The sequence below is a fragment of the Colletotrichum scovillei genome (genome assembly GCF_011075155.1).
Source record: "Colletotrichum scovillei strain TJNH1 chromosome Unknown Contig00001, whole genome shotgun sequence".
Lineage (NCBI taxonomy): Eukaryota > Fungi > Ascomycota > Sordariomycetes > Glomerellales > Glomerellaceae > Colletotrichum > Colletotrichum scovillei.
Genome location: NW_023336259.1, coordinates 1,145,546 through 1,156,663, shown reverse-complemented (window position 1 = coordinate 1,156,663; position 11,118 = coordinate 1,145,546). Strand labels below are relative to the sequence as shown.

Here is an 11,118-nt window from a genome sequence, read left to right as displayed (position 1 = left end):
CTTGAAGAATGATAGGAAGTATTTGTAGGGCGGGACGAAAGGCAAAATGAAAACTTGTAAAGAACTCGGGAACGTGGAATCGGAAGCAGGGGACGCACCCCCATCATCGCAAGTATCTAACGCGAAAAGCAAGGAATACACGATGCGCGAACTGATGGCCGCATCAAGACCACCCTACAACCCGCACCTCTCTCTGCTTGAACCTCTGGAACATTGGAGAACCCTTGTGACGGGGAACTCGCAGCGAAAAATTAAGAGTGCGAAGTTGGGATGAGACGAATTCTGACAAGACTGGTAATTTCATGTCAAAAAATGGGACGAGATGGGCAAGGACTTTCCAAGTCAGTAAGGATTCATTCACTTTGCAAAGCATATGCGCAAGTTATTTTGACTTTGTGTATTAAACTCAAAGTACTGCTATCTTGTGGGTGAGTACGGCTGTGGCGTACCAATCTATGGACCGTTCGAAAAATCGATAAAAAAACACTAAACACCGAAAGCCATGTTGTGGTTGTAAGGAAAGACAAGAAAGAAGATCGTGACAGACAAGGAAAAAGCCGAGCATTATGAGACAGTTACGCCCCTCGTAGTGTAAGTATCCTCCCTCCCCTTCTTCCATTTCCCAACCTCCCAGTTGTCCCTTCCCATCGACGTAAATAAGGAATGATTCGTAGATGTATGCCGGTCGCACTTGTACAGGGAGCGGATATCAAATGTTAAGACAGAAAAAAGAAAATGATGACAAGAAGAAAATGGACAATGTAGTAAAAGGAAAAACAAAGTCAGTCTCATATCATGCTCGCGTCGTCATGTAATGTCCTGTGTCCCTTCTATACCCTGCAATGCGCGTATGCTCATGCTCGCTATGTAGTTCCTTACTCGCAAACCGCTTCACGAATGAACTGTCCAAGTTGTTTGGCCTGGGAGAGGTGGTTAGTTGATGAATGGATGTGAGGTAGGGGACTGTAGACTTACATAATCGCCATGCATCATGGAGAAGTGGTTGCCAGGCATGTGCCTGGTCCTGAACTTGTTGATGTCCAGGTACTCATCCCAACGGTTGGCACCAAAGTCGGTTCTGTTGTCCAGAAGGAAGAGTGCGTGACCCGTGGGGTAGGGGTCAGGGCGGGGGTCGGATGGCAAGTGGCAGACACCGTCCTCGCACCAGATGGCCATGACGTTGGGGCACTTGTCCTTGGGGATGGGCTCCGCAGTGTAGTTGCTGAGGGCGGTAACACTGGCGGCGAAATGAGGAAGGAGCCATGAGGGAATCTTTTTGTTGTCGTCGTCACCCTCGCCGAGCAGGCCGATGGAGGCGAACCAGGCGTGGAGACTCTTGGGGAGAGGCTCAATGGTGATGGGGCAGGGAGCATCGATAATGATGAGGTTCTCGACACTCTCGCCGGCCTTGGTGAGCTGGTTGACAATCTCGTAGGCGATGACACCGCCCGCAGACCAGCCGGCCAAGGAGTAGGGACCTTTCGGTTGTCTTGCTTTCATGGCTTCGATGAACTTGGAGGCCATGCCGTAGACACCGCACTTGTATTCCTCAGGGGTCTTCATGAAAGGGGAGAAGAGACCCCAGACGGCCCACTGGCTGGAGACCTGGCTGATCTCAGTATAGGAAGTCGCGCAACCACTGCCGTCGGGAACCATCCAAAGGTTCTTGGTGGCAGTGCGGGTGCTACCTTGAAGAAGGATGGAAGTCGCCTTGCGGTGAGGGTAGTTGTCGATGATCTCTCTTGGTGGAGGGGGCTTGGTGATGGAGGCGGTGGTGTTACCAGGGTGAGTGTTAATCTCTCTGGTAGGCTCCACCTTCTCCCGCCGAGAGACAGGAGCGGGCTTTGCAGGCTTGGGTGCGGCGGCGGCCTTCGGCTTTGGGCCAATGCCAAGAGCCTTCTCAACCTCCAAGAGAGAGGGGTTTGTGACGAAGAGATCGTTGGGGATGTCCTGGCCAGACTTCTCACGGAGAGTGCCGAGGATTGACAAACTCATCAGAGAATCCATGCCCAGAGCAGCCAAGTCAGGAGCGGCGATAATCTCCTCAACCTCGACACCCATCTCGGTGGCAATAGTTTCGCGAAGGATGTTCTGAAGATCATCACAGTCCTCCTCCTCAGCATCGCCCTTGACTGATCGGTCGCTCTCCTCGTAGGGAGTAGTGACGTTGGAATCAGACTCAAGCTCGGGAGTCTCGGAGACAGAGCCGCTAGAGTCACCAGAGTCCTGGACGTAACTGTCCTTTCGGTCCGGGCTCTCGAACTGACCAAGGAAGACCTTGAATGCTCCGATGGTGGGATACTCGACGAAAGCGTGAGAGTCAATGTCGATATCAAGCTCCTCGCGCATTCTGCCGGAGACGGTCAAAGCCATCAGTGAGTCACAGCCAAGATCAGTGAAGGCGATGTTGTCAGCAAGTTCATCTTGGGTAACACCGACTTCCTTCGCCAGGATGTCAAACACATCTTGGACGACGGAGCGCTTGGAGAGCTTGGCGTTGACGGCCTTGAGGTTGCTAGCAGTGACCTGCTTGGAAGCCTTCTCCTTGCCGCTCTTCTCCTTGGCGGGAGCAGCCTTAGCAGGGGCAGCAGCCTTGGGTGCCGGGGCCGCAGCAGCAGGTGCAGTACCAGCCGCAGCACGACCACGAGGAGGAAGAACCATGTTAAGGACCTTGCGAGGGATGGACTGGAACTTAACATCGCCAGCAACACCAATGATGCGGTCGCCGTCAAAGACGTACGCATCACCAGCCATCATCTTGGTACCCTTGACAGGCTGCATGCGGACGTAGGAGCGGTAAGTCTTGGTAGCGTCGAGCTTCTCAGTGAATCTCATAGAGCCCCATCCGTGGGAGATGAAAACTTGCTCGCGGGAGTCAATGGCATCAGTACCGTTGATGATGAAGCCAGAAATGTGGCAACAACTGTCAATCCAGTAGGGGTTGAAGAAGAAGTTTCCATCTCTGTCGGTAGTCTGGAAGCTGACCTTGGCAGTGGCTTCACAAGTCTTGCTGTCAAGAATGACCTCTTCCATACCCTGGTACTTGGTATCGTAGTCAACCAGGGCAGTGAAAAGCTTGTAAGTCAGGCCACGGCCAATCTTGGAAGCCTTGCCTTGCCTCTCGGCCTCCTCAAGAGCATCGATGCGACCCTTGATGAGGTAGCTGACACGCTCGAACTCGTCGGCCCACTGCTCAGTGCTGCCGTAGACGACCTTACAAGTGGCGTGCTCGGTCTTCTTGGCACCCTCTCCAGTGTGGAAGCTGACATCGGCATAGCCGAGCGTTGCGTTGGCAGTAACAGTGGTGCGCAAGATGTGAGCATCAAGCTTCTCGTTGAAGATGAGGGTCTTGGGCACCTCGACGTTGGCAACGTTCAATCCAATGTTCTCGGTGTCGGGACGAAGCATCTTGTAAGCGTAGTCTGCAACAGTCATAGCCATATCGGCGTAGAGGGTAGAAGGGCACAAGGGTGCGCCGTTGCACAAGTGACCCTCAACGAGAGGGCGGGTGTCGGGCCTCGACAGGTTGGTCTCGGTCTCGATGAGAGCAATATCGCCCTTGACGTCCTCGTTGGTGACAGCGTGGATAGAGGTGGTCGACAGCTTGGGCCTGGCAGGCTCAATTTGGAGGGGAGCCTTGACAGCGGAAGGACCACGGTTCTTGGTAAGACACCAGTCACCAGTGTACTGAAGCCAGTAGTTCTTCTCGTCGAAGGAGTAGGTGGGAAGGTCCAGAAGGCGAGTGCAGTTGGTGAAGTCGCGGTGGAACTCATCCCAGTCCAAGTTGATACCAGCAGTGTGAAGAGCACACAGAGTGTTGCTAAGAATCTTGTAGGAAGACTCGTTGCGACGGAGGGTGGGCACAGCGATGGTGCTGATGCCGAAGGAAGACTTGACAAAGTTGGCAAGGACGGGGTGAGGGCCGACCTCAAGCCAAACGGTCTTCTCATCAACAGCGCCGGACTGCTGGGCGTGGACAAGACCGCCAAGGAAGTTGACGGCGTCACGAGCGTGGTTGCGGAGGTAAGCAGCGTTGACTGGCTCATGCTCTACCATCTTGCCAAGGAGAGGCGAGATAATGGGCACGCGCGGCATGTCGAAGCTGACGGAGCGAGCAAGAGTCTCGAAGTCATCCAAGATAGGATCAACCTGGGCAGAGTGGAAGGCGAAGGGCACCTTGAGCTGAGTGCACTTGAAGCCAGCAGTTCCAAGGTGCGAAGAGATCTCGGAGATCTTGGCGGCGGCACCGCTGAGGACGGTCTCGCGGGGACCGTTGATGCAAGCAACGTTGACGGCATCAGCCTGGGCGCCAAGAGCCTCCATGACAGCCTCCACAGGGCCTGTGACAGCAAGCATGGCGTGAGTGCCGGCGGTGCACTTCTGGACCAAGAGCTGGGCGCGAGCTCCAACAAGGTAGATGGTGTCGCTGGCAGACAGGACACCGGCGGCGTTGAGAGCAGCATACTCGCCAAGGGAATGACCCATGACAGCGCTGGGCAGAATGCCCCAGGAAGCCCAGAGACGGGTGAGAGCCATCTCGAAGCAGCAGAGGCCAAGCTGTACGACAACTGGGGACAGCTTGGTAACGTCGGGCTCGCTACCGTCGATCAAGGACAGGAAGCTGGGGAAGCCGTGAATCTGAGCGAGCTGGTTGAACTCGTCGATACTATCGCGGAAGACGTGGTAATGGGCGTACAGGTCCTTGCCCAGACCAGCATAATGAGAGCCCTGTCCCGTGAACATGAAGGCAACCTTGGGCTGCTGGGTAGAGATAGGAGTGAAGTTCTCCTTGAGTCTGTCCTTGAGCAGACGCTGGGCCTCAGGGAGGTCTGAAGCAGCAACGTTCATGCGCCAGTAGTGCTGGATGCGACGGGCAGTGGTGGTATAGGCCACGTGAGCAAGAGGAGTCTCGGGATTCTGTTCCATCCAGCCAACAAGTCTCTCGGCGTTGCGGATCATGGCAGCCTTGGACTTGCCGGTGACAGTAACGACCTGGACACTGCGAGGATCGGCCTCAGCAGGGGCCACAAGGGGTGCGTCCTCCAAAAGAAGACCAGTGTTACCACCAGCAGCACTGAAGTTGTTGACGAAGATGCGTCTGGGCTTTCCATCTCTCCTCTTGAAGGGAGTGAGGTGGAATGCAATGTTGACGTTGCGCTCTGAAAGATCCTTGGGGAAGCCCTTGTTGATCTCCTTCTTGATACCGACGTGGGGAGGAATCGCGTTCTTCTTCATCATCATCAGCACCTTGGTAAGGGCAGTAACACCAGAAGCAGCTTCTCCGTGTCCAATGTTGGACTTGACAGCACCCAGGTACAGAGGGCGGTCAGCAGCTCTCTTGCGGTCAGCAGGAGCGAAGACGTTGGTGACTGAAAGCATCTCAGTGCCGTCACCGGCCTGGGTGCCAGTACCGTGCATCTCGACGTAGTCAACGTCAAGAGGGTCAACACCAGCCTCGTCGAGAATGTGTCTCGACAAGATGGACTGGGTAGGTCCGTGGGGGTGGGTGATGGAGATGGCATCGGCAGAGTGGTTGGTCGCAGTGCCCAAAATGACAGCCAAGATGTTATCCTTGTCGGCGACGGCATCATCCAGACGCTTAACAATGACGGAGGCACAGCCGTCAGCACGGCAGTAACCATCGGCGCCGTTGTCGAAAGTGGCGCAGGGTCCGGTCTTGGACAGGAACTGGCCACGCGACAGTCCTGCGAAAATATCCGGGTTGGTCATGCAAGACAGACCACCGACGATGGCGGTGTCGCAGTCCTTCACCCACAGAGAGTTGCAGGCAACGTTGAGAGCAGCGGCACTGGATGAGCAGGCCGTATCAACGTTCAAACTAGGACCACTGAAGCCGAAGTGGTAGTTGATGCGACCGGGGCCGAAAGCTCTGACACCACCAGTAATGTAGTAGGTGTCGACCTCCTGAGCGGCGTTGATTTCACGCCAATCGTCGGAGGTCTGGCCGTAAAAGGTACCAATGCGGTCCAATCTTGTGGAGGGTGTCCTGTTGGGCACATATCCGCACATCTCGAGGGCCTCGTAGGCGGTGGTCAGGGCCATACGCTGCATGGGGTCGGTCTGGAAAGCCTCACGGGGAGACATGTTGAAGAACCGAGGATCGAAGTATCCCGGGTTCTCGATCCAGCAACCGTATTGACTGTGACTGGTGTTCACAGCCTTGCCGGTAATATCGTAATGGGTTGCGACCGGGAAACGATCCGCAGGCACGACCCTGTGCACATCCAGACCCTTGGAAAGAAGCTCCCACAGCTTCTCGTGACTGGCGGCGTCGGGGAAACGACCGGCCATACCAACGATGGCCAGCTTGCACTTTCCGCTGGAACCGTGGTTGCCAATGGGAGAGTTGTAGCTTTCTCTCTGGATTCTAGGTCCAGGGCGGACGGTAACGTCCAACTGTGTCTTGTCCTTGATCAACTTGGAAAGAGTCTCGGCGTTGTGTGTGGGGCCGAAGGGGATGACGAGGCAAGTTGACCCCTCGAAGTCGCGAGCAGTCTCGATACATCCCTCAATACCCTTCTGGAATTGAAGCACATCAATGAGGCACTCGTGTGTGACGGCCTTGATGAGAGACTTGGTGTCGGTCTCGGCGAACCAAATGCCCTTGGTGCCTGACATAATGGCAGAGCGAGGCTTCGTCTTAGACAGAATCTCGGCGACTTTGGGATCGTTGAGGCGCAGGATCTTCTCGATATCTGCGGTACCGTGAAGGTGTGATGCGTGGTAGGGTCCATAGACGGGAATAGCCGTCGGCTTGACGCCGAAGACATTCTGGTCCTCAAGGGCCTTGAGGGTAGCCGGCGGTCCTGAGATCGCCAGACTTGATGCCGACACAGCGCTAACGTATGCTTGGCTGGCGACGGGGATATACTGTGGCAAGGTTAGAGGCCGTGGATGAGACTGGACTCTTTGAAAATGAGGCTTACATTAGATTCATGGAAATTAGTAAGTGCCTCTTTGGCTTCGGATTCCTTCAGGCCGGGAAGGATGTGTGTCCAGGGTTCAGATTGACCGACCGGCGGGCTAAGCCTCTCAGCCAACGAGCCGACGTGAGTGCCGGTTCGGAAGGCCATGAGGACTACCTGAACGGCAAGGGGTATCAAGGTAGAGACTGAAGGGGTCGAGGCGATAGCAGCGGCGGCGAAAAGCCCCGTGCAAAGACCCATGAAGAAAGTGTGTTCGTGAACAGAAACATCTTGCGGCTCCTTTTCGTGGCGGCTACACGCTTGTTAGTGAGGATGTCACAAAAAGGGCTTTGGGTAGTTGTCCAGGCGACGTACTCGATGTAGTGAGCCAACTGGGTGATACACAAGAGGGCACTGTCGATGCCAGGGTGCTTGATGCTCTGGGCGTGGTAACGCTCGTTGAGTTGGCGGAGCGTCAGGAACGTGGGGAGCTTCGACCGTTCCAACTTCCCCAAACCATCGATCTCCTCCCTCAAAGCCTGGCCAGCCTGGTCGAGGAACGTCTTCGCAAGGGTGCTCGGATTCCCTGAACGGCAGAACTCGGCGAGAAATCCATGGGTATCAAGTGACTGATCTCCGAAGAGGAGATAAGACATCATGTCGGCCATCTTGAAGGGTTGTCGACATAGATTTCCTAGGGTGATGAGGTTCCGATGGTCTGGAAAGAAGAGTATGTCTGGATGCCGGGAGAGTCTCTTGAACTTATATGACTGAGATGGGCTCGAGACAGGACGGGCAACGGGTGTGCACACCAATCCAACAACAGACCACCTCCCGAGTTACTCAACCCAGCTGTCAATGTCATGGCTGATGGATAATGGTATCAATCACAACATGCAACACATGCTGGTAAGAGAGGGAGTGAGGTAAAAGGGGAGGGGTGGGTGGACAGAATCCATCCCAAGTATCCGCACGCCCCCGTGCACCCCCTTCCCTTCGTTCGCACTAGGGCCCATCCTTCTCTCGCCCGGGTGGCTAGCGTCAGTCCGGCCCTGAGAATCCTCGGTGACCGAAGTTCATGGATGATTTTCAGTGTCTTGCCGCATCGGTCGAGACCCATTGGTTCAGGGCAAGCGATCAAGTCCGCCACACGGGCTTCCCTACTCCAATTCATCTATGCTGAGTGAACGGGCAGCCGGACAGACAGAGGAAGGACCGCAATGGGCCGCAGCGCGGCAACTCGAGCAGAAGCAAGGCAGAGCGGAACTTTGCTCACACATTTTGCCAATGTTTCTCACTCTCGAGAATCTACACGCCCAGGCCGGCGCCTTGGAGCGAGGGATACAGAATGTACCGGCTCATGTATCGCTTACTCGTGACTCGGGCTTCGTGGACGGCACATATCTCGAGTTGGAAGTAAGCAGTAGTAAGTGTCCCTGTCGGTGGGGCATGTCAAGTACACCTTGGCCAAACATGACGTGATGATACCAGGAGTGTTGCCTGGTCTACCTGTCCAGAAACCACGATATACTACCGTATAAGGTAGGTAGGTAGCGTAGGGCTGTACAATAGCAGAGTCGTGAGCCACCTTACGGGACGAGTTTCGAGCAAGCTCGCATGGCAGTCGAAAGAAAACGAGTTTCGATCTCGGAAGCGTTAACAGCAAGAACACGATCGAAAGCGGTGAAACGGGTTTGAGAAGAGGATGGTCCGTTAAGGGTAAGCACCAAGATTACCTCGTTAGGCGTGATCGAGGGTGCTGGAAAGGCGTCAACCTGGGAGCAGGGCTGGCATCAGAGGGACATCGAGACCGGACCACGTCGAGCCTGCACCAGATGCCATGAGGAGAGTACTGAAGAAGGTAAGCAGAGCAAAGATACGAAACATGGCCACGCAGGGCAGCAGCATACGGCACCATGGTAGAAACGGTCTGGTGAAACTGCGCAATACGAGCCAGGCTAGGTGCGCAGACTGGGCCTCACACAGCTCGCGATGCGGCTTCCCCACATGGAGTTGAACGGCGTGTCAGGCAATTCGGCGGGCGGCAGGCCTGTCGGATTCCTAGAGAAGAGCTCGGATGGAGAGCGTGTAAACAGGGTGAATGGACGTTGAGTAGGTCGATTGCGGATTGCGGGATGCGGACTGTGTGCGATTGTGGTCGTGGTTGTGGGGGTGGGCGCTGGGTCGACGCTTTGTCCGACGGACATCCCCATGGACATTGCCAAAGCGAGATGAACCCAGAGATAGAAACCAAACCGACACACCCCACGCCCCCTCCTTTCTGGGGGGACTTCAGGACCAATGGATGATCATGATTTTGGCGTTTAAAAGAGAAAAGGCGAAGGATCTGAATGGCAATGGTTGCTGATGTATCGGATTTAGATAGAATGCATATCGACGTTTGGTGATCTATCGCGAGCCATGGTGGATGGATGTCCAGTTAGAGATGACAGAAGAGGCTGACGGGCTGGAAGAAGGATGCGAGACGTCGCTGGGTGAAGTTCGGAGAAAAAGACACAACTGCCCTGCCCTGCCCTGGCTGACGTCGTCGGACTTGACGGTGGTGGGGGAGAACGGCGGCGGACGGGATGCGGGCAAGTTGGTGGGCTGCGGCTTGCGGCTTGCGGCTCTCGAGGAAGTTGGACGACGCCCACCCACCGCACTCCATGTTCCTTCCTTTAGCCATTGAAAAGATACGTTCCTGATTCCGATACGTACCAAGCTCGGATAGGTAAGCAAGGTGGATCGCTTCCTTCTCCCCTTGTCCACTGTTGCCCCTTTTGGTGCAAGAGTGGGGTCTCGGGCCCCGGCAAGTAAATGGGCAAGGGGGAAGAGCACCACTTTTCGATCTCACCTCACCTCACCCCACGTCCGGTAGGGCCAACAGATGGGTACGTACCGATCAAAGTGGGCACAATTTGCAAAGTGAGGGTGTTGTCGTCAAACTCCTTCTTCCCTTTTCTGCCCACGCATCGTGGCACCTTAACACCGCCCAGCTCCTACCAATCCACCCAGTGCTATTCCCGTCCACCTCATCATGCTCATGTCAGAATAGGAGAGGAATGTACCGCCCCTTCACCTGAAAACTGTGGTACCCAGGATAGCTGTCTCTTGACTCACCTACCTCAGCAGGAAAGCGGATAACCTCGATACCTACCACGCCCGTCCGAGTAAGGTACTCCCAAAGTGCACCTATTACTACATCTACATCCATACCTATCCCTATTCATAGTGGATATGCAAGTTACAGCGCCCGGTACCAAGAAGGGTATCGTTATGGGAAGCTTGTTTCTCCATTCTTTAGCTGCATCTGGAAAAGCATAGACTGTCCAGCCGGTCTTTATTCACAGAAACGGGCACAAATACTGGACTGTACCGTTCCCAGAAGAAACGAGGCCAACGCAGGTCCCCAAACACAAGTTCACTCACCTCTTGTGGGCAGGGAACTCATCGCCTCTCGATGAGGGTCGGTCATCAATACGTACCGCAGTACACAGTCAATGTACCTTTGGCAGTACCTTACTTCGTACCTGGGAACTTCGGATACAGCCCATAGGTAGGCACGTAGGTAAGGTAGAGTTGGAGGTGGAAGGCAAAAGAAAATGCGCGGATGGTGCGGTGCGGGCCATGGATGTTCCGGGAAGACCCCTTCTCTGTTGTCGCCAGGTCTATCGTTCTTCCCTTCCAATTCGTGGACCTGGTTCCGGTACGTACACGGCCACACGGCGAACCTTGGTCAAGGCAAGCGTGGCACTCGTGGCCTTGTCCCGCGGGGCTCGCATCCCCTTCCGCAGCCTTGCCTCTTCTAGTAAGGCGTCGAGGCAAGGGGTCCCGTTTGGCCTCGTTTCTCCTTACGCTTATTCCTATTCTCTGGAGCCGGTTCGGAGCCTCGACCTCTTCTTAGTGAGAGGGGACTGCAGATCATCTCCTTGACTCCATCTGCCAGCTCCCTTGCCACGCCGTGCCATGGGCCGCCTCTCGAACCAAATCTCCACTATCTTCCCGGATGCCGTGCTTCGACTTCGACCGTCGAACAGGCCATCGTCTATTGTGGGCATAGTCGACTTCCACCGTTCCACCGGAAACACACGCGCGCGCGCTGCACCTAATTACACCACTACCTCCATGCACTGTACGCCCTGGCGGAAGCTCTCGCGGAGCCTCTCGCAGAAGCACAAGCGCGGCGACGGCG

General features: G+C 55.3%; 1 protein-coding gene across 1 annotated transcript; it reads right to left on the bottom strand.

Moving 5' to 3' along the window:
- Positions 1-414: 414 nt before the first annotated feature.
- HER10_EVM0006576 (beta-ketoacyl synthase) lies at positions 415-9,556 on the bottom strand. The gene is made up of 4 exons (XM_035483014.1): positions 7,302-9,556; positions 6,948-7,239; positions 976-6,891; positions 415-920 (listed from the first exon to the last, which is right to left on the bottom strand). Exons 1-4 carry the CDS (start codon positions 7,592-7,594, stop codon positions 876-878), a joined length of 6,546 nt encoding a protein of 2,181 aa, XP_035338464.1. The 5' UTR covers positions 7,595-9,556; the 3' UTR covers positions 415-875.
- Positions 9,557-11,118: the final 1,562 nt, after the last annotated feature.